Source organism: Adiantum capillus-veneris, chromosome 11 (assembly GCF_014529385.1).
Source record: "Adiantum capillus-veneris isolate H3 chromosome 11, ASM1452938v2, whole genome shotgun sequence".
Classification (NCBI taxonomy): Eukaryota; Viridiplantae; Streptophyta; class Polypodiopsida; order Polypodiales; family Pteridaceae; genus Adiantum; species Adiantum capillus-veneris.
Window position 1 is genome coordinate 138,807,690 of NC_140941.1, and position 24,039 is coordinate 138,831,728.

General features: G+C 45.7%; 1 protein-coding gene across 1 annotated transcript in view; it reads right to left on the reverse strand.

Moving 5' to 3' along the window:
- Positions 1 to 22,639, reverse strand: part of LOC147448106 (uncharacterized) — a 41,885-nt gene extending 19,246 nt beyond the window's left edge. The window contains exon 1 of the mRNA XM_086523969.1: positions 21,956 to 22,639. Within this exon, the coding sequence (XP_086380095.1) occupies positions 21,956 to 22,513 (558 nt within the window). The 5' untranslated portion in view covers positions 22,514 to 22,639. The remainder of the gene's footprint in view (positions 1 to 21,955) is intronic.
- Positions 22,640 to 24,039: the final 1,400 nt, after the last annotated feature.

Consider the following 24,039-nt stretch of genomic DNA (forward strand, 5'->3'; position numbering starts at 1 on the left):
GTGCAAAGCACAAGTCCGAGCATTGTATTGAGTTCAAGTAATTTAAAGAAATACCGGAAGGGGAGCCAAGGTTTGGGGCCAGTACTCTCTAGGGTGGAATTCTGCCACTCCGTGTCACATGTGCTCTCTCTCTCTCTCTCTCTCTCTCTCTCTCTCTCTCTCTCTCTCTCTCTCTCTCTCTCTCTCTCTCTCTCTCTCAGTTCATTTGTTGTTGAAGTGTTAAAAATGTGTTCAATCTGTTCTTTTCCGTTGGCACGTGGTGCCCATCCCGTGACAGGAGCTACGACAAGATGTAAGCCCACCGCATCTGCTTTTCCGAGAGCTGCTTCTGCAACAAGAAATAGCATAAACTCTGATGATCTGTGAAGACGGTAAAGTCAGCTCCGAGTAGATAGTGTCAGCACTGCATAAGAGCATGGGATAATTGCCATCAGCTCTTTCTCGTAAATTTGTGCAACCAAATTAGGACGTGAAAACATCCTGCTCTTGTAAGCAATTAATTGCATGGCCTTCTTGCATCAAAACTGCTCCCAGACTGTGATCACAAGCATCACACTAAACTTCGAATGGCTTTTGCAAGTCTGGCAAGGCCAACACTAGTCCCATAGTCAACTTTTCCTTGGGGGTCTGAAAGGCTGCAATTTCTGTCGGTCCCCAAGCAAAAGGAACTCCTTTCTGAGTTAGCATATGCAAGGGAGAAGCTATCTCTGCAAATTTTTGGATGAACCTCCGATAATATGAGCACAAGCCCAGAAAACTTCGAACTTCATGAACATTGTTCAAATCAGGCCAATCACGAATGTTCTCCACTTGGCCGGGTGTAACAGACTTGGACACTCCAAGTCAAGAATCAACCGCGACAGCACCAAATAACCACTTCAAAACAATTCACAGATCACAATAGATTTGCACTGGCCCGGCGGAGTTCCGTGCCTAGAGATATTGGCCCCAAAGACTGGCGCCCCTTTCGGTATTTCTTTTTGTATTAATCAATCATCAAAGTACAAGAGAGCGATAGGGTTTCACTCTCAGACTCTGCGTCCAGATGCTCTGAGAAGTGAGGCCCTCACCACTAATATAAAGGTTACAAGGGATGCCCAAAAGCAGAGCCCCAAAAGCTTTTAAAATCAAAAGCATCAGTTCTCTCTCTCTCTTAGAGAGTCTTTTCTTTTTTTTATATAAAAAAAAAAAGCAAAAGCAAAATTCGCGTCGCTCATCATTTTCCAAAAAAAAAATAATAATAATAATAATAATCCGTCTCCGCGATTTCCAGAATTTAGGGTTTTTGGCAAAAATTAGGGTTTGCAAGAATTTTAGGGTTTCTGGCAGAAATTAGGGTTTCTGCTGTCCGCCATGTCATCACTTTGTGACATACCCCCCTCTTGAAAGCATTGTAATCGACCGCGATTACGCCTGCAAAACCGACAAAAGCCATAAACCGTCTTAGCAGACACTGACTGTTAGTACCTACGTACTAGGAACGCACATCTAGCACATGTACAAAATCGACAGTCACATCACACGACATCACAGGACATCACATGACATTCAACATTCATTCGGATCTTAGACCATGATTTATCGGCAATGTAGCTAGCAATCACATCTAGGTCCAATCGGGACCTCATCGATGTCCGATTGACTAACCCCTATTGCAACCATGTCTATTCGAGATCAATCAGACCAAAATGCTGCAGTCATTTCGGCTATCAGTTCCTGCACTCACAAGAAGTCAAGAACAAATCAGTATCATAATCAGGAATTCCATTTCATAAAGTCATCCAGCAGAATACTGTCAGCTCTCAGTATCCCTGAAGCTCAAAGAGACATCAGTGACTTTAGTATCAAAATCGAGGCATCTGTTGACAAAGGAGTGGAGTGACTCCCCTCTTGTGCATCCTACTTCACCAGATCTTCGGCCAAGCTGAGTTTCTGGGTTCCGTTTGGAGTAGACTATGCTAAACCAAAACATCGAGGTGAAGTTTCACAATCCGAGGAGTATCTGCTAGGTCCTCCTCCTCCGTCCACTTCGCATCAAATGCAGGAAAGTTCTTGAACTAAACCAAGAACCGCCTTCGGACTTTACCTTTCTTCGTATCATTATGTGCCAAAATCTGTTCAGGAACAAGGATCTCCTCGTTTTCTTCCACTTTGGGTTGCTCATCAGGCTCCCCATCATCAGGCACATCACCCTTAACAGGTTTCAAGAGACTCACATGCAATGCATTATGAATCCTCCAAGTATCTGGCAGTTCCAATCGGAAGGAGACATCATTTATCTTGTCAGTGATCTGGAAAGGTCCGTAGTATCACAAACTAAGCTTTGGAAAAAGCCTCTCCTTTCCCTTTTTCTTTCTTAGGCGTGCCTTCTCAAAAGTAAGAGCACCCAATCATCCTCCTTCAGTTTCCAGTCGCGACGATGGCGATCTGCTGCCTTTTTCTGTCGTTCTTGAGACTCCTGCAAAGTCTCGCGAACCTTGGCAAAAGCCGTATCCAAATCTCGCGAATATTCATCCGCTTCAAATTTCTAATCTTTCGTGCTCAGGAAGGATGGAACCTTCGCAGCAGTTTCAACAATCTCACATGGCGTCTTCCCCGTCGAAGAGTGTATCGTGTTACTGTAGGCAAATTCCCCCAAAGGTAAGTTCTTTTCCCATTGAGTCTTCTGATGCGAGATACAAGACTTCAATAAATCTAAAATCACTGAATTGGCAATCTCAGATTGCCCGTCAGTCTGCAAGTGGAACGATGACGAGAACTGCAACCGCGTGCCAATGTTCTCCCAAATTGCCTTCCAAAACAAACTCATAAATCTGGGGTCTCTGTCGGAGACAATTGTCTCAGGCGTGCCATGTAATCAGAAAATCATCGTGATCATTTTGTATTCTCGGGAGATAAAAAAAAATGAAATCCATTTCAATATTTTCCCAGGGGCGGGTGGGTATGGGTAAAGGCTGTAACAATCCCTGTGCCTTATGCCTGTCAAACTTGACCTTCTGGCATACCAAGCAACTGTGCACAAACTCTTCCACATCCTTCTTCAGTCTCCGCCAAAAGAAATCTCTCTCTCTACCCCTTTCATGGTGGTAGCAATGCCGCGGTGACCCGTAAAAGGTGGACAGTGGCAATCAGTCATAACCTTTTCCCTCAATGGCTGTGTAACGCACAACATAGTCTTTTTCATCAAGTAGCCTTCCCGAAGGGAGTATCCAGCTACTGTCTCCCCATCCCGTATCCGTGTGAAAATATGTGCAAAATCTATATCTGTGGCACACTGATCGACCATATCCTCGAAGCTCCTATGATGTATCGCGGAAATAGCTAGAACCAACGGTTTCCGAGACAAAGCATCTGCCACCACATTCTTCTGTCCCTGCACATGGACAATCTGGAAGTGGAACTGTGACAAGATGTTCACCCACCGCATCTGCTTTTCCGAAAGCTGCTTCTGTGACAAGAAGTAGCGCAAACTCTGATGGTCTGTAAAGACAGTAAAATCCGCTCCGAGTAGGTAATGCCGCCACTGAGTAAGAGCGTGGATAACCGCCAAAAGCTCTTTCCCATAGATCTGTGTTGTCATCTCCGGCCTAGAGAACAAACGGCTCTCGTAAGCTATGACATGGCCTTCTTGCATCAAGACCGCACCCAGACTACGACCACAAGCATCACAATATACTTCAAATGACTTCTGCAAGTCCGGCAAAGTCAAAATAGGTCCCGTAGTCAATTTCTCTTTCAATGTCCGAAAGGCGGTCACCTCTGTGGGTCCCCACGAAAAAGGTACTCCTTTCTGAGTCAAGATATGCAAAGGGGAAGCAACCTCTGCAAACTTTCGTATGAACCGCTTGTAGTACGAACACAGTCCCAAGAAGCTTCTAACTTCATGGACATTCCTCAAATCGGGCCAATCACGGATAGTCTCTATCTTGGCCGGGTCCATTCGCACTCCTGCTGCTGACAGAATGTGTCCCAAAAAGTGTATCTCTAGTAGGAAAAATTCACTTTTCTTTGCATTAATCACTAACGTGTGATCTCGTAATGCCTGAAAGACTTGAAGCAGATGATCTCTGTGTTCTGCCTCATTCTTGGAGAAAACAATGATGTCGTCAAAGAAAGTGCCAACAAATAGCCTGTACTCTCGAAAAATCCTGTCCATCATCCGGTTAAATGTCGCAGGAGCATTGGTTAAGCCAAAAGGCATCACCAAAAACTCAAATAACCCAAAAGTCGCCCGAAAAGCTGTCTTGTAGACCTCTCCTGGTGCTATCTTGATCTGATGATATCCACTCTTCAAGTCAATCCTGCTAAAGCACGAGGATCCCTGTAACCTGTCGAGTATATCATCGATCCTAGGAATCGGAAATCTGTTCTTGATGGTGATTTCGTTGAGAGTGCTATAATCGATGCACATTCTCCAAGATCCGTCTTTCTTCAAAACCAACAACACTGGAGAGCAATACGGTGAAGTACTAGGCTGGACAAGACCCTTTTCCAAGAGGTCTTTCACTGAGTTCATAATCTTTTCATTCTGTACTCAGCTCACACGATAAGGTGGCCGATTCGGTGGCGTGCTTCCAGATATCAGATCAATGGTATGATCTTCACGCCCTCTCAAAAGCAATCGGCATGAGCGTGGAGAAAAAAAAAATCTTGGCGTTCTTTTCTTCAGGTCAAAACATATTCAACTTTTATCCATCGTTCAATTCTCCCAAAAGAATGAGTAAGAAAACTGAAGTTCATCAAGTACAATCTCTAAGCCCTTCATTTATCAAAGTCGCTTTCTCGGCCCGGTAGTCAACCACGGCGTAGTTCTTGTGGTACCAAGGGATCCCGAGTAGAACATCACTCGCGTGCCTTGAACACCCCTGTCATTGCAAACGAAGTTTGCCAATGCTCGGTGTAATGGCAACATCCCATCCGGGTACCAGTCGAACTACCTCCGCTTGTGGCGTCAGTCTGTCGGGCGTAGTTCCAAATCGAGCCGCCAATTCCAAGTGAAAAGAAGTTGGCCTTGGCTCCTTCAAAAGAGCTTCCTATCCTTCGCTTTGCCCTGAAAGCGGCAAAGTTTGTACTTTTATTCATTTGATTCGGTGCAAGTCCCACGCCATGTGGTACCAGTTCTGCTTTTCTATCTGCCTTTTCTGCCACATTCCTCAGCTGCTCTCGAACTCTCAGACCTGTCGTCGTTTTTATCATTCTGTTCTTTCTGTGCCTTATCAGGGCACTTCGCGGATATATGTCCATGTTCCCCGCATCCAAAGCACTTCCCCTCTCTGATGAAGCGAGCTCTCTCCTCAGGAGTAAGCTTGGGTCGTGCATCCTTTTTTTTTTTTCTCTGGGTTGCTCTTTTTCATTCTACTTTCATTCCCAGAAGTCTGTTCGGCTTGTTGTGTCATGGCCTCATCTGTGGGGTAGGTCAGACTGCCAGAGTGAATGGCAAAGCCCCACTTCGCATGACTCATCAACTCCTGAATAGAAGCTGACTTCTGTTCCAAGCAGTGATCTCGGATCTCTATAGGTAGACCCAAGGTAAACCGCTCAATCTGTTCTCTGAATGAGATCTTCTTGAATGAAGAGGTGGGTAGAAAAGAGCTCCAGAATCTTTCACAATAAGAATTCACTGTATCGCTCTTGGTCATCCGGAGATGGTTCCAAGCAACTCGTACATCTCGCTCAAACTCTTGAGTCAACCAAGAAGAAATAAAAAGCCTCTTGAATTTCAGCCATGTAACTGGCACAGTCTTGCTTAATAGAAGCGTGGACCACCAAGTACGAGCATTCCCCTTAAAGTAAGAGGCAGCTCTCCGAATCTTGGAGTGCTCTGAATAGCGTCCTCCCGCGAAAGCAACGTCAAACTGCTGAAAAAAGACACAGCCTTCGAAGCATCCGAGTATCCTGAAAAGTATCAAACTTGATCGAGTGGCCACCTTCCTTAAACTCTCGGACTTTCTTGCTTTTATCTTCGAGAAAGTCATACTGGTTGGCTTTGTAAAAATTCTTCTTGTTCGCATAAAACTTTGTCATCGGAATCTGAGCTGTCTGTAGACGAGTCCTCAATAGAACTGTCAGTCTCTGGGTGAGATGTAGCCTTCTTTGCCTTTTTCTTGCCCTTTCCAAAGCGTTGCTTCTTGCTTCGCTTTTTACCTTTTCTGTCTTCTTCGCTCGAATCCGAGGAGCTAGAAGAACTGTCAGAAGAAGAAGAAGAAGAACTGGGTAGGTCTTCAAACTTGACGCGCTTCTTCAATTTCTTTGCCTTGTCAAATGTCGACCGACGACCCAAATATCCCGGGAAGTCAGTGCCTTTCTTCTGCTTTTTACCGTGCTTTTTGGCTTTCTTTTGCGTGTCAAAAAGCTGAGCAATCCGTGCATCAACCACGTTCTCCGGTTCTTTATCCGTATATTTCTTGGAGGCAGAAGGTTTCTTGAGAGCAGGTTTCGGGAGTGGTGTTGTGGTTCTCTGCCACTTCATCTGTACCTCTTTCAAAGAGATCTGGTTCATATATTTTGCCATCTTCGGGTCCTTGGCAAAATTGAGCATCATCTTTGTTGCATCGCCAATCAATTGACGACGCTCCATCTCTCTTTGCTCCGCCTGAGTAGGCCGAGGCGGGCCATACTCTCTGCCTGAATCTTCGTTGTGATCCCAGCCCGCATCTCCAGATGCAGAGGGAGTCGACTGATCATTGCCTGAAGCCATAGGTGCCGCGGAAAAAAATTCGGGAGTCGGATTTCCCGTAGAAGAGAAATCGGCCGTGCTCTGATACCACTGTAACAGACTTGGACACTCCAAGTCAAGAATCAACCGCGACAGCACCAAATAACCACTTCAAAACAATTCACAGATCACAATAGATTTGCACTGGCCCGGCGGAGTTCCGTGCCTAGAGATATTGGCCCCAAAGACTGGCGCCCCTTTCGGTATTTCTTTTTGTATTAATCAATCATCAAAGTACAAGAGAGCGGTAGGGTTTCACTCTCAGACTCTGCGTCCAGATGCTCTGAGAAGTGAGGCCCTCACCACTAATTTAAAGGTTACAAGGGATGCCCAAAAGCAAAGCCCCAAAAGCTTTTAAAATCAAAAGCATCAGTTCTCTCTCTCTCTTAGAGAGTCTTTTCTTTTTTTTATATAAAAAAAAAAGCAAAAGCAACATTCGCGTCGCTCATCATTTTCCAAAAAAAAAAAAATCCGCCTCCGCGATTTCCGGAATTTAGGGTTTTTGGCAAAAATTAGGGTTTGCAGGAATTTTAGGGTTTCTGGCAGAAATTAGGGTTTTTGCTGTCCGCCACGTCATCACTTTGTGACACCGGGTCCATCTTTACCCCTTCTGCTTAGACGATATGTCCCAAAAAGTGTATCTCTCGTAAGAAAAACTCGCTCTTTTTCGCATTAATAACCAGTCTATGTTTTCGTAATGCTTGGAAAACCTGTAACAGATGGTGTCGATGATATGTTTCACTCTTGGAGAAGACGATGATGTCAAAGAAAGTGCCCACAAATGATCGATATTCTCTGAAAATTTTGTCTATCATGCGGTTGAATGTAGCCAGTGCATGCGTAAGACCAAATGGCATCACCAAATATTTGTACAAGCCAAAAGTTGTCCTGAAAGCTATCTTGTAGATGTCTCCAGGAGCAATTCGAACTTAATGATATCCACTCTTCCGATCAATTCTGTTGAAACAAATGGACCCCTGAAGTCTGTCGAGTATATCATCGATCCTAGGAATAGGGAATCTATTTTTTATGGTGATTTTGTTGAGAACTCTATACTCGATGCACATTCTCCAAGATCCATCCTTCTTTAACACTAAAAGCACTGGTGAACAAAAGGGTGAAGTGCTAGGTTGGATAAGACCCTTTTCCGGAAGGTCTTTTACTTGATTCATTATCTCTTCATTTTGGGCTCTGCTAACTTGGTAAGGTAGCCGGTTCGGTGGTGTACTACCAGGAATCAAATCAATCGTGTGATCCTCAGGACGAGAAGAAGGTAACTCACCTAGTAGGCCTTCAGAGAAATAGTCAACATGTGCATGCATCTGGTCCAAAAACTGGCGCTCCCAAAAGCTGCAACGCAAATCGCTGAAATCCGTATAATGTTCCACGTCAGCAGTCAGTGTGTTTTGCGATGTCCATACGGCTTGCCACATCAACCAGCCATGGATTTGGGTTATTTCAGTAACTCTAGTGTCCCTTCGCCCTCTCGAAAAGGGACCCATAAGTTGGAACAACTTATAAAATCATTTTTCATCTACTAGGTGCTAGGGAGTGTCCAGGTGGTCATGCCACGTCATCACTTTGTGACATATTCTTTTAACTTCCCATAGCAACCTGAAGTTGCTGGCATGTGGTATATGACCAGAGGTGCAAGTTTCTGACTCTATCCTCGAGGGTTTACCCTTAGTTTTGATTCTTGAAGCACTCTCTTAAAGCGGTCAACAGCAGTACCTTCTACAGATGCTCGTTGTGCAACTTGTGAGTCGGTTGAGTTGAGTTGAGATTTTTGTTAGAGCTAGATTTATTTTCAGCAAACATTGATTTTACTTCCCGCATGTCTTTCAGGGGCAGTAGTTGGATGGTATGATGGCCACATATTATTCGACCTCGCAGTCCTGTAGCAAATATCCTCGTCCACGAAACCCTCTCTTTACAGTTGCAGATTGCTCACTCCAGCTTCTTGGTCCGACTTTCTTTCCAAGAGCTAAGAGGGGGTGTTAGAGTTCAAGCATCTCTCTAGATTCGAATAGTTGGTCTGAGTTACTCCCGGACAGATGTTAAGGAATGAGGGTTGTTTTGTGGCTGTGCCCAGCCAGTGTGAGGTAGGTTTCTCATGTCGGGTTGTGTTTAGCAATAATTCGCTCGGGTTTTGGCTTTGTTCCATGGCCAAAAAGGCTCCTGGAGGCCTGGGATATTTTATCCCAATCCCCTTTAATTTTTCCCCAGGCATCTAGTGTTGGTGCCCCTATCCCTTCCCCTCCTATTTTCCCTTTATTTTAGGTTGTGGAGCCGGAGGGTTGGGACGAGCAAATCCAGGTAGGCCCTACATATGGGCATTGTGGGGTTTGGGGGGGGGGGGGGGGGGGGGATTTCTTTTCATGGCATGCATTCAGCCCCAGTGTGAAGGTGCCCTCTCATGGGTGACCCAGGGGGCAACAGGTGCAGGTCATCGATTGGCAGCCCTAGCTTTTTTCTCAGTAGGCAGCCCTAGCGTTTTTCACCGGCAGCCCCAACGCCAACATTTTTGGCTGGCACTTTTACATCATGCCTTTGGAAGGATGTGACGTCCTCCTAGGAGTCCCTTGGTTCTACAAGAACAGCATCGTGGTCGATTATAGGGCATAGAAAGCCATCTTGAAGAATGAGAAGAGCAAAGAGATTGTACTCGATGTAAAATTGAAGGGCGAACCCGTCCCACTTGTAACGGCTTCGACTGTTTCCAAATTAATGAAATCCAGTCTTTTTGTTTACCCGATCTTCTTGAAAGAATTGAACGATGAACAAAGGTCAAATGTGTCTAATCTAGAAAAGGGACGACAAGCGCACGCTGACTGTTTCTCTAAAGGCCTACCAGGCGAGTTACCTCCTTTAAGTCCCGAAGATCACACAATTGATTTGATTTCCGGTAGTACACCATTGAACCGGCCACCTTACTAAGTAAGCCGAGTCCAAAGTGAAGAAATAATGAACCAGATTGAGAAGGGCCTCATTCAGCTTAGGACTTCACCATTTTGTTCCCCCGTGTTGTTGGTACTAAAGAAAGATGGATCTTGGAGAATGTGCATTGACTATAGAGTTCTCAATAAAATCACCATCAAGAACAAATTCCCTATCCCACAAACCGATGATATACTCAATAGACTTCAGGGGTCCTCTTGTTTCAAGAGAATTGATCTGAAAAGTGGATATCATCAAATCTGAATTGCTCCTAGAGACGTCTAGAAGACAGCTTTTAGGTCGATTTTTGGTTTGTAGGAAAATTTGGTGATGTCATTTGGCCTCACAACTGCTCCGACTACATTCAAGCTCATGATGGATAGGATTTTCAAAGAGTACAAATCATTTATGGGCACTTTCTTTGACAACATCATCGTCTTCTCCAAGAGTGAGGCAAAGCACAGACACCACCTATTACAGGTTTTCTAGGCACTGCGGAAACATAAGTTGCTTGTAAATACGATGAAGAGCTTGTTTATTATGATGCATGTGGTCGCAGTTTGAGAGCAGTCTTGATGCAAGAAGGCCATGTCATTGCTTACAAGAGAAGGATGTTTTCACATCCTAAACAGGTTGTACAGATATATGAGAAAGAGTTGTTGGCAGTTGTCCATGCTCTTACACAGTGGCAACATTTCCTACTCGGAGCCGGCTTTACTGTCTTTTAGACCATGAGAGTTTACGCTACTTCTTGTCTCAATGATAGCTTTCAAAAAAGCAAATGAGATGGGCTAACATTTTGTCACAGCTTCATTTCCAAATAGTCCATGTTCAAGGATAGAAGAATTTAGTGGCAGATGTGTCGTCTCGTAAGCCCTTGGTTCTGGCTATTTCCGCAATGCATCATCAAAGCTTCGAGGATATGGTAGATTAGTATGCCACAGATCTTAATTTTGCAAACATCTTTCACCGGATATTAAACCAGCATGTACACCGTAGAGGGCGGTACTAATTCAATTACCTGTTAACTTTATATAGAGCACTGAGAAGAAAACAGAACACAGATGCGTCTAGTGACTAGAATGCCACTGCGCACACGAAGACCGACACCCTATAGGCCCCAAAGACTTGCGCCCTTTTCGGTATTTCTTTATTCAATTAAGAACAAACGGTCCGGACACGTAGATCAAAGTCTCACAAAGCTGTCCAAACCTGGCAAGGGCTGAAATTGCAGGTTTTTGACCCAATTTCGGTAACATAACGACGACAAACTACCCCTGTAGGTCAAAAGCACATGTCTAGAATGGATTCCCTCGTAATTTAGAAGCTTTTTGGTGAGGCTGTAACAAACTTTCAGCCTGCTGTAATTCATTGTTTTGCCACTGCCAGGTGCCCAAAGCGCTGTGCAAATGATCACAAACAAAGTGAATGACACTGTGAATGAAGGTATTGAGACTGAGAGAGAGAGAGACAGGAGAGAATACGACACCAGAATGTTGTCAAACCCTCCTCCAAGGGCCCCACTCTATATGGCGAGAGGTCTATGCTATTGATTGCACAAATCTGGTACAATGGTCTAGATGCAATGGACTTGCTGACGATGTCGACGACAATGACGACGGTGACGAGACGGGCTGAAATTTGAAAACGCTAGGGGCTGAAATCTGCAAATCTACTATCTGCTAAATTTTGACTCTATGTCGGGGAGGACGGCGATGGCGACGACGCGACGACGATGCGCTGAAAATGTAGATGCTGAAATCTGCGATCAGCAGGCTGAAACTGAAAATGCTGACTGATCTGACCGCGCGGCGAGGATCTGCTGCGGGAAGGTGAGATCTGCAAGGTTTGGAACTTGATCTGCGGTGTCTACGCGCGGCGAGGATCTGCTGCGGGAAGGTGAGATCTGCAAGGTTTGGAACTTGATCTGCCGAAAACTGAAAACTGAAAACTGAAAACGTTGAAGCTAGGGCTGGTTCTGTCGCCGAGATTCTGCAAAACGCTGATGTTGGTCTGCAATTGCAAAAACGCCACGCTTGTTCCTGTGATCTGCTAACGCCAGGGCTGATCTGCAATTTGCAAAACGCAAGGGCTGATTCTGCTGAAAAACACTAGATGGTCTTGTAGGCTGAAAAACGCTAGATTGTCCTGCCGGGTCTTGCTGAGAAGGTGCACTGCCAGACACTGGGTCTCTGCTGCCTCTTCTACCAGAAAGTGCTAGTGCTAGCTTTCTTATATATCACCTTAGCCAATTTGCCCTACCCAGTTTCCCAACAAAGTCACTTATTAATAATAACTGAAAAATAGCTAAAATAGGGAAAATGGGTTCTGTGCATTGTAAAATGCTCATGATGGCTACTGACTGTAATTCTGATGATCATGCTGTGTGCAACCAGAGGATATGCAATGCGCACAAGCTCACAAAGGTGCCAGAACACTTCCTAAGATGACATGAGCCCTAGACATGAAGTAGCTTGTCTACATGCACATAGGGTTAGATGTGCACGTGGCATCCCCTCCTTTTTAAAGTGAGGTACTGGTACCGAACTGTATGGCGTCGAGGGAGATCGCCAACAATGTCTGGAATCCTTGAAAGGACTCTTCGCCAGCCCACTCTGATATGTGGGTTGTAACAAATTGATGACGTGTCAAAGCCCTGAAGAATGGAGTCAACTTGCAGATGTTGGCCGAGGAGCCTAAACCCTAAGAAGAACAAGTAACAGAAGAAGTCCTCCCAACTTATGGGGACCCCGTCCAATGGGGCCCCAAGTGACAAAGGATTAAAATAAAGCAGGACCTGCACACACGCAAAAACTGATGACGTGGCAAATTTTTGACAATTGCGCTGACATGATGACGTCGCAGGCTATACAAATTTCCGTGTTTTGCGTTGGTTGATGTCGTGGCAGGCTGTACAGATTTCTGTGATTTACACTGGCAGCTTTTCGGCTTTGCTTTTGGACCAGCTGCTTTTAAGTTTGAAGGCTTTTTACTGGAAACTGCTTTTGGGGCATAGGGCCTTAAAATATGAGGTTAGGGCTCATTCTCTGGCATGCTTCCTGAAGAAGGTGCAGAGTCTGGAGTACCAGCTTGTAGCGTGTTGATGCAATATAAAGAAATACTGAAAGGGGCGCCAAGGTTTGAGGCCAATACTTTCTCGGGTGAAATTCCGCCACTCTGTGTCGCGTGTCGTCTCTCTCTTTCAGTTCAGTTGTTATTGAAGTGCTAAAAGTCTGTTCAGTCTGTTCTTTTCTATTGGCACGTGGTGCCCGTCTTGTGACATGGATCGTGCGATACTTGAACTTCATAAAGGTCTGCAACGCTTACTTCTTAGGGCCGCGCCGAAAGCGACACAAAGGGATCTGTGGCTGCTTCAATGGTCTAACTGCGTCTATGGACATAGGTTCACCTTCTTCAAGAATCTCCGAGGAGGAAAATTCCTGAAACCACTTCCAACACAAAATCATGAACATACCCATTCCATGTAAAGTGACTGGAAAAATACTATGCTTCCTAAATGACTATGCATGCAATTGAGATGAACCAAGTGACGGAGTGCCAAACCGTTCACCAAACACACGCAAACAATGAATCTTGACTTTCGGATCTAAATCTATCAACTGTGGCAAATCATAATGAAAATGCCGATGCTTGATGGAAAAATTTTCTTGTGCTCTTTCTGAGACTGTGTCATGCAAACTTTTGTTCTTTTCGATAGAAATCCGCACACACCCATGCTCATCCATGAGTGAATCATGTGCGTCGTACAATACGGCATGCCTATGAAAAGGGAACACGTAAAGATGGTGACGAAAATACAAGAAACCGTCAAGAATGAAACACTCGAACAATGCGTGCCGAGTAATCATGCGAACACACAATACTTCCTGAGTGGATTCCAGATCTCGACTCGAGAGCCAAGATCGGTTCTTCATATTGATCGTATTTGCAATGAGGTTAGTTGTAAGGTGCAGCGGAAGTGAATGTTGAACTTTGCTCAAGATAAGTGCTCCGAAGTGTGCTCAAGGTTCCTTTTACTTAGGAAGAGAGAGCCTTCCCTTCTTTAATGAGAGAGTGTAAGTGATCACAAACAAGTGGATAAACACTGTGAATGAAGGTGCATGAGACTGAGAGATAGAAAGAGAAGAATACGACACCAGAATGTTGTCAACCCTCCTCCGAAGGCCCCACTCTCTATGGCGAGAATGGTCTACTATTGATTGCACAAATCTCTACAATGCTTGAACTTGCCGACAATGTCGACGACGATGAGGACAACGACGAGAAGGGCTGAAATCTGAAAACGCTAATGGCTGAAATCTGCAAATCTTTATCTGCTGAATTCTGACTCTGTCGGTGACGACGATGCGACGACGCCGCGTTGAAAGCGCAGATGCTGAAATCTGTGTTTTCCGGGCTGAAACTGCCAACTTCGCGTGATCTGACCATGCGGCGAGGCTCTGCTGCGGGAAGGCGAGATCTGCGAGGTTCGGAACTTCTTCTGCGGGTTCTGCATAACAGCTAGCGTTTTGCAGTTCCAAAAAACTGGTCCATCTCATTACGCTGCTCCAAAAAAGCTAGGCTGAAAATGGTCCTACTGTGGAAATCTGCTACGCTAGGGCTGATCTGCTGCTGCAAGCTGCTAATGCTAGGCTGATCTATCTTCTGTTGCTGTCGGGCTGATCTTGTCCAAAAACGCAAGGCTGGATCTGGGTCTTGATGCAGAAAACGCTAGGTAAACTGCCGGTGGGGGCTCTTGTTGAGAAGGTGTGTTGAACGCGAAGTCCCTGCTACCTCTTCTGCCCAGAAGTGCTAGCGCTAGGTTTTTTTTGCTTTGCTAATTTGCCCTACCAAGTTCCCAACAAAAGTCACTTAAAAATAATAAGTGAAAATTGTCTAAAATAGGAAAAATAGGTCTATGCACTGTAAAAATGCTCCCGATGGGTTTTGATGGAAATCTGATGATCATGCTCTGTGCAACCAGAGGATACGCATCTAATCTAAGTGTCTGGGCATGCACGGTCTGCGAACAGACTCACAAAAGTGCCAAAACACTTACTAATCTACCTGAACTGAACCCCTATGATGAAGTAGCTTGTCCACGTGCACATAGGGTTAGATGTGTCACCTTACATTAGCTTTATTGTGAACAATGACATCTTTATCATGCAAATCATCATCCTTGTGAATAATCGCATCTGTTTCATGCAAATCATGTGTGTCGTACTTTGGAGAAGAAAAGATTGAGTCTCCTCCTTTTTCTTTTCAAGCTTCGCATGCACATTAGAAATGAGAGATGAATAATGAACAACCTTCTCCCCACGAATGACAATGGGAGAGTCACTTTTGGCATTGAAAGTGAAAGTATTGTCCGCCCAATCAATGAGAGGGTTATGCTCACGAAACCATCGAATGCCAAGAAGCATATCACATCCTGAAAGAGGAGACACTACAATTTTTTTGCGGAAGGACACTTGTTGAACCGTTAATAACACATCGAGGCACTCTCCTGTAATGAGAGAGTCCATACCGAAAGCGAAGCCCGACACCTCGACAGCAGATGTCTTGCAAACCTCCAAGCGGGCTCTTTCGACAAGAGAGTCACTTATCACATCATGCATACTACCAGAATCAAACAAGACCACCATGTGTTGACCATTCACATGACCATAACACTTCATGAGAGACTCGTCAATTGGATGATCATGAGAAACTTGGGACACACTGTTGCTAATTGGACTATTTTCTTATTTTTAATGATTAAATCTCTTTTTTAGGATATTTTATTATGTGCACTAAGAACTGTTAAAAAGATTGTAGCTACAAGAACTGCCATCAGGAACGGACAACTCTGATGTGTCATTTGATGGGTGACGGTAAACATCGCGAAGGAGTTTCCGTAGGTTCGGTGGAAAGGGCCGGGTTACAAGTGCCTCTGATGCGTCACATGATGGGTGACGGGTGCATCAGTAAGGGGGCATCCCGTAGGCTAAGGAGGAAATCCGAACTGAGGAAGAAAATACACGTAAGAACGCAAGCACAAGAATAAAGATGGGTTCAATGAAGCTTTTTACGAAAAGCAAGAACAGTCGCGGGAAGGCAGATGCTTTCCCGCGAGGAGTCTGTGTCTCCATTGCATCTGTACCGTGTCCTACACCCGGGGACGCCTGGAATGTGTCCGTGTAGCATTGTTTTCATTGACTAAGTGAGTTTTTACAGTTTGAACAGGTTCACACTTTATTTTATTAAAGTGGCCAGTCACTTTTAAGTGACCGGGTCTTTATTAATAAAATAAAGCAAGTCCTTCAAAAAAAGGCAGCGCTAGAAAAGCTACGCAGAGGGGGAGGGCTGAATTTGCGATCTTTCTCTCTCCTCTCTCTAGGAGTGCTGGCTCTGCTTTTTGGGCCTTTATTCTCGCCAGGTGCCAAAGCCTATAAAAGGGCAGCAAGCATTCCAATTTTGACATGCCGGAAGCAGCAGAAAGTGCTAGCACTGGGATTCTGGAGTAGAGACTGGTGACGGAAACTGCAAGTGTTCGTGTGACGACTGAGTACGGAGGTTGCTTTTTCGAGTAAGGAGCGACAGGTATACAGTGTTGATACGCATTGAGAATTGTTGCTTTGTGTGGTTTGTTTTGCAGGAATCTCCCGTCTTACGGGAAAGTACGGCTTCGCGCCTAAGTCCCTTACGAGAAAGTACGGCTTCGCGCCCAAGTCCCTTACGGGAAAGTACGGCTTCGCGCCTAAGCCCCTTACGGGAAGGAACGGCCTTGTGCCCAAGTCCTTTACGGGAAAGCACGACCTTCGGGTCTAGGATTACAGAACGGAGGGGTTTCCTCGGGTTCCCGTGCTTGTATAAGAATTCTCCCTAAATAAAGAATACTCTTAACGGGGGGGACCAGCCCATCTTCTGGTCCCCCATACTGTGTCGATCTTCTCCCTTCTCTCATGTTTGCAAAGTATTATATTTTTCAGATTTTTAAGTGCTCGTGTACGCTCCCGTTTTGTGACACACACGAGTGTTCTCATTTATGGCATTAACAGAGGATGTGGGTTCTATGGGTTCTTTAGGTTCATTGGATGGATTCTTAGGACATATGTTCTTTATATGACCCTTGACGTGACATTGATAACAACGACCTTCCTTAGAATAAATGACTTGTTCTTTTGCCGCTATGTATCCTCCTAAAATTCCTTGTGCGGCTTTTTCATCTGGGGTGAGCTTAGGTTTAGCAGGTGTGTTAGCTTTATCCTTAGATTCATTTTGAGTGTTCTTTTCCGAGAGACTATTGGAAGATTGGCTAGAAGAGTTACCGTTCTGAGGAGTCTGAGAGGTACTCTGAGAAGTCTTGTTCTCCTTAGGCTTTCCTTTGTTGTGCTTCATCTCTTGGGAGAGAGCAATTGCTACCGCCTTGTTGAGATCTACGGGGTCGAAGACTTCTTCATCAAACTTGATATAGTCGTCCAACCCAAAAAGGAATGCCTCTAATTGGGTGTCGAGCTGCAAAACACGGTCAGAAAAAGACATGACTGGCATACCATTTTGCTTGAGATTGTGTCGATCTTCTTTCAACCGTGCTAGGTACTGAGGAGGCATAAACCGCGTCTTGAGCTTGTCTTGGAAGTCGGCCCAATTGAAGGAAGGGAGCGCCCCTTCTTCGGCTTCCTCTAGGTGCATGGTCAATTGTGCCTCTTGCCATGCGTGGTACCAATTAATGGCATCACCGGCAAGATATGTGGCTACCGTCAAAACCTTGCTATTCCCTGTCTTCTTAGTTGTCGCAAAATAAGCATTAAATTGACGCAACCAAGAATGAATAACAATAGCATCCATCTTACCGTCGTACTTACTGAATGTCAACTTCTCTGTGACGGGGTTGTTTGAGTCCGAATCTCTGCTTGTGCCACTTGATGAACTATCAACATCTTTGACCGGCTCGGGCTTCGAGGTAAGTACCTGTAGGACCAACTCTTGCATGCATTGGTCTCTCTGCGCCTCACGCTCTAACTCCAAGGCCACTCGTCTGTCTTCGCCCGCTATGCGTTGGGCTTCACGTTCTTGCTCACGCTCGAGCTCAATAGCTGCCTTTGGCCGCCAAGCGCGTTTGCTCGCACTCACGCTCAAAGGCTAACCATCGTTCTTCGCGCTCGCAATCCAATTCAGTCTTTCTTTCTTTGCGCTCGCGATCCAATTCTGCCTTTCTTTCTTCGCGCTCGCGATCTGAGATTGCCTTTCTTTCTTCGCGCTCGCGCTCCAAGGCGGCGTGCTGCGCTTCTTGTTGTAACATCATGTCCATCATCGTCTTGACCAAAGCCTCCATAGGATTTGGTGCAAACCGTGGTGTAGATAGAGAAGGGCGAGGGTCGAAAAAACCTCCTGGTGGGGAAAATTTTTCTTCACCACCTCCATGCTCATCACCTTTGCGCAAAGTATCCATTCCACTTCGGGTGATGACCATCACTGAGATATTGGGTACTTATGTTCACGAGGAACTTGGGTTCTTGTGGTTCTTGGGTTCTTGAGGTTCTTGAGTCCTTGATTTCTTGAGGTTCTTGAGGTTCTTCTTTAGCATGCAATCTGTGTTAGTGAAGAATCTCCTCTTACCCTAGCTCTACTATTTCTTGCGGGCGCACCCCTTGGCGGCCTTGCGCTCACACCAAGGTTGCTTTTTCCCACCTCACGTCAATTGGCCGGCCGCTAAGTGCACGGTTCGCTCTCAATGCGTGAAAAGAGGAACAAGGGGAGGCTGGACAAGCCCTTCTTTCTTGGGTTACCTGTCACTCTTCAAAAACACAATTAGGAATCGATACGCCCAAGAGGACTTGGGTTACGTGCGACCGCAACAAGCCAAAAAAAAAATCTTGTGGTTCTTTCCTTGAGTGATACAGAACCTTGCCAAAGCTCTAATACCAATGTAAGGTGCAACGGAAGGGAATGTTGAACTTTGCTCAAGATAAGTGCTCCGAACTGTGCTCTAGGGTTCCTTTTACTTACAGAAGGGAGAGCCTTCCGTCTTTTAGTGAGAGAGTGCAAATGATCACAAACAAAGTGAATGACACTGTGAATGAAGGTATTGAGACTGAGAGATAGAGAGAGGAGAGAATACCACACCAGAATGTTGTCAAACCCTCCTCCAAGGGCCCCACTCTCTATGGCGAGAGGTCTATCCTATTAATCGCACAAATCTGGTACAATGGTCTAGATGCAATGGACTTGCCGAAGATGTCGACGACAATGATGACGGTGACGAGACGGGCTGAAATTTGAAAACGCTAGGGGCTGAAATCTGCAAATCTGCTATCTGCTGAATTCTGACTCTATGTCGGCGAGGACGGCAATGGCGACAACGCGACGACGATGTGCTGAAAACACAGATGCTGAAATCTACGATCAGCGGGCTGAAACTGAAAACGCTGGCTGATCTGACCACGCAGCGAGGATCTGCTGCGAAGAGATCTGCAAGGTTTGGGACTTGATCTGGGGTGTCTAGGTGCTGAAAACTGAAAACGCTAAAGCTAGGGCTGGTTCTGTCGCCGGGATTCTACAAAACGCTGATGTTGGTCTGCAATTGCAAAAACGCCACGCTTGTTCCTGTGATCTGCTAACGCCAAGGCTGATCTACAATTTGCAAAACGCTGCTGAAAAACTCTAGATCGTCTTGTTGGCTGAAAAACGCTAGGTTGTCCTGCTGGGTCTTGCTGAGAAAATGCACTGCCAGACATTGGGTCTCTGCTGCCTCTTCTGCCAGAAAGTGCTAGTGCTAGCTTTCTTATATATCACCTTAGCCAATTTGCCCTACCCAATTTCCCAGCAGTCACTTATAAATAGTAAGTGAAAAATGGCTAAAATAGAGAAAATGGGTTCTGTGCACTATAAACTGCTCATGATGGCTACTGACTGTAATTCTGATGATCATGTTGTGTGCAACCAGAGACTACGCAACTACTCTAAGTGCCTGGACATGCACGGCCTGCGCACAGGCTCACAAAGGTGCCAGAACACTTCCTAAGATGACGTGAACCCTAGACATGAAGTAGCTTGTCCACATGCACATAGGGTTAGATGTGCATGTGGCACAAGAAGCCCACGTAAAACTGCCAAAATCTAGCATCGTAAAAAGCGGAAATCAATACAGCCTACCACGTGGCAATGTTAGCGGAACTTCCGTACAGTCTGCAATGTCAATATTCCGTACATCCCTGCCATGTCAACAATCAATGCGTTTTAACGGACACATCCAGACGTCAAGCTTTAATATTTTGGGTTTTAGGCCCCACAGCCGATGCTCCTTAAGTTGGTTCGACCTATTGGGTTAGGATTTGAAATCCTAACCCCTTCCTTTAAGCCACACGCCCAAAACTCTTCAAGTTCTTTTGTGTTCAGTTTTCCTTGGTCCTCTCGACCAATTTCCTTCTAGTTAGACACGCCACATCGTCACTTTCTGACAGCCTTTGTGTTATGCAATCTCTCTATGTCTCTCTCTCCCCCTTTCTCTTTTGCTTCTATTGGCACTCTAGCAATGCCCCCCTTGCCCACTTCTCCCGCTAGTAGCATCCCCTACCACCCCATTCGAGAGTGGAGTGGACCTGTCAGGCTGGACTATCATGTCCCATCAACTCTACTGGTTTTGTGCACATCTCCATGCCATGGGAGAGAGCATGATACTCGCTTTGATACCAATGTTAGTGCTTCCCAACAACCCATCATGGAACACAAGCCAAACACGCACATAAAACAACAAAAGAGACAGACATCCGACTCACCTCCGAGCCATAGAGCCTAATTGGCTCAACCCAAACCTGGGAGACTACAGCTACTCTCGCCTAGTGTCTCACCTCAAGGATTGGCGTCCCATACCACCAACCCACACCCTAGCTTTGGTGTCGAGGCAAGCACCGCCAGAGGTCTCTAGTCCAAGGGTGATGAAGTCACACAAGATAGATCACAAATGTGACAAGTCCTATGTATAGGACTTCATAACGCCATAACCTAAGGGCCTAGTTCACACTAGTAAGACACTACCCATCCTAATGTCTAGAGACGTATTAGTGGACAAGCCCTAAGGAGAGATCTCTAGAATACAACTACAAGGCTCACAATTCTACCTAGTGGAGGCACGCCCTCATCCCCCAACCACCACCAAAAGGGGTGCAGCAATGTTGTCCAACCCTAAATACCCTACATCGCATAGAAATGGGAAATACCCCAAGGGTCATAGCCTAACAACAAGGTGCCCTCTGCATGTGGCATAGAAGTTGACCAAACTAGATAATTAAGGGCCACTGCCCAAGACATCTAGACTCTAGAAGGACCTCACAAGGCCAAGAAGAGCCCCAAAGAAACCCTCTCCTCCTAGATCCAACCGAGACACCCAAGAGATGACCTTCAAAACTCGAACATCCATATATGGGGGAGAATCGAGATGCATGGCTGCATGACTTCCCTAATATCCCTCACAACACAGTAGATAAAAGAGGAGAATATGAAGAGACATTGCCCTAAAATAGGACAACCAACTGATGTGGACCAACACAGGTCCGACCCACCATACCAACTTTGGGACATACCCAAGACACTGGTCTCACGAGGGCAGGCATACCTACAAAGAATCCCTCGCTCCCTAGATCTAGACATAAACCGTGGAGATGACCCGCCAAAACTAACAACTAAAGACTTCTTCACGAAGCTCTTTCTTAAAGGTAGTTGAACATTCACTTCAGCTCGCTAGAATTGATTCCCTTCCAAAGAGCTGAGGAGGCGTTCTAGAGTTTACCATCTAACAGATGCACTTATAACACCGTATCTCCCAGGAGTTTAGTAAGGAGTGAGGGTTGTTTTGTTATTGTGTTTGGGCCATGTGTGAAATACTTCTCTCATCTCGATTCTCCACCCATATTTGGAGCATTGGCACAAAGAAATACTTTTTACCCTCATTGTCTGGTATATATCAAGGTCATATGCAAGTCGTGGGGTGTTTTCATAGTCTTGGAAACTCATGTCAAAAAACATTTGAAGATTTGAACAAATAAACATAAGTAGGCCATCCTTGTCCAGTTCGCCTTTCAGCTGACCATAATGTGTACACTTGCAAGACTAAGTTTTACTCGAGTAGCCACATAATCAAATGTTCGCTAACATGTAAACATCGATTTGTATGGTTTTCATATTAAACGTTTTTTCCATAATTGTGATCCAGACCCATTCTTTCAAGAAAAAAGTGTGTATGCTTACAGAGAGACTGTGTGTGTGCGCACAAGCATGCGCGTGCGTGTACAAGAAGACAAAGATAAAAAATAGGCATACCCTTTCACACTGATTGAGAGGTTGCAGGACCTTCTCCTCATACCTCTCCATGGCCCAGCGCTTGACGACCTTTCGGGCCTTGTCTGCATCAAGCATATCTCGCTCTGAAGCGAGATAGCCGTATAGGATCTTCTTGCCGTCTGGTGTGACTTTACCAGGGCCACAGGGATCTTTGATGTGGCACACCCTTTGCCAGTGTTGGCGCCCACGCTGTGCACGCTCCAGTAACTCTGACAAAGTGTGCGCATCCATGTAACCTGAGGGCGTGGCAGGAAAAATAACCACTGCCTTGCCTCTGTTGCCATGGAATCCATATAGAGCAACCACTCTTGAAAACTGGACGTCCTTAAATCCCCGCAGAAAACAGCGGATTTCCTCGTTCTCAAGGCCCTTCCATTGATTGATTTGCTTATCGAAATGTGTCAAGGTATTCTCAATGATGACCACAGGAGGCCATACTATGGTATCGTCAGTGTCGTTAAATTTCCGTTTGAAAGGTCGGTGCAGGTCGCCTTCTTGTGTGTGGGAAGCTTCTGCTTCTGAATCTTGCTCGGCCATGGGTCTCAGAGAGAGAGAGAGAGAGTACTCGTACCCGTGTGCGCGCGAATGTGTCTGTGTGTCTGCACGAGTATGTGCGCTGATGGTCACGATATTGTAGAAGTTTGCAAGCCTGCTGGCTCACTTTTTGCCGTCGTCCACGGGTAGAGAGTCCAGGGATCTACGGCGTGGCATTTGATCGGCGGAGTGGGGGGGACTTTGGGCCGTCAGATCAACGCAGAGGGGGCGGGCAGGATTTTTAGGCCTGTGTCACACAAGGGCGGCGCCCATCCATGACATGGCACGTTTGAGGCGGGCGCCCATTTTCGGTGAAAAAAGGATGTCCGAGTACCCAGTCAGACAAGGCGGACGAAAGTAATATAAGGGCTCATCTACCTAGACGATGCAGCTTAGATGGTAAGGGTAGGGTCTCGTGAGGGGGAGGTTCACAGTTCGGAGGCAGCTCACGACGGAGGGGGAAGCCTAACTTTTTTGCAAGAGGATTTTTTATCAACGACGGATCAAAAATCCATCGTTGATCCCACCATGTCTTCAACTTCCGGTGGGGGTCGCCACAATTTATGGTGGGTCTAGAAAAGGCAATTCATTTTTCATATAACCACAGATTGCCACGCAGAGGTTGATGCCCATGTTCCACTCTTTGCTTCCGCCTCGTCTCTTCCCTTTTTGCTAATGAAAAGGCAATGGTATTTATTAAAAAAACTGACTAAAATTAATCGTTTGCCCATGATTGGTGGCAAGATTAGAGCCAGCTCATGAGTGCATGTGTATTGCATTTTTATTGAGTGTGGATTTTCCTTTAGGGTGAGCAAGGGCTACGAGCCCGGCTCGTTCTTCTTGCCGATGGCAACTCAAGCCTAGCTCCAGCCATTGCACGGCCTCCTCCTCCAAGAAGTTGAGAGCCCCCCCCCCCGCACACACACACACAAACATTGTTATTGAGTGAAGACAAAGCTCGCCATTTATTTCACGCCTTGCGTCTACAGACAAAGCTACCTTTGCGGAAAGTCAGAGAGAGAGAGGGGGGGGGAGAGAGAGAGAGAGAGAGAGAGAACCAGTGTCGAGAGCGCTCGATGATTAGATCTATTCTTAATGTTCAATTTGCAGAGCCTTTTTAAGTTTGCTAACTGGGTTTTTTTCCTCTGCGCGTAAAGTTGCTCACAGATGCGTCGTTTTCAACCTACTAACTCTAATGCAGGTCCTTTCTTTAAGCTTGCATAGCCACCATGGACATCGTTGGGTCTGGTATCTTGTGGCACTCTCTATGCTTTAGTCCATTTGTTGTGTTTTGTAGCGTGCGTTCTTCCTCTGCAAGTAGATATGATTGTAGCCATCACCCATCGCTTTCTTGCAAGCAAGCCGAAAGCCTTTGCGATTTCGAGGAGCAGGTAAAACGTGTGCCCATCCCCTATCTCTGTTGTTGTTCGAATAGAGAGAGTTTTAAAACCTTTTGTAGCAGAATATGGCTAATAACATTGATTGTAGCGGAATTAAAGTGATAGTAATGAGCATTGCCTTACAAGAAT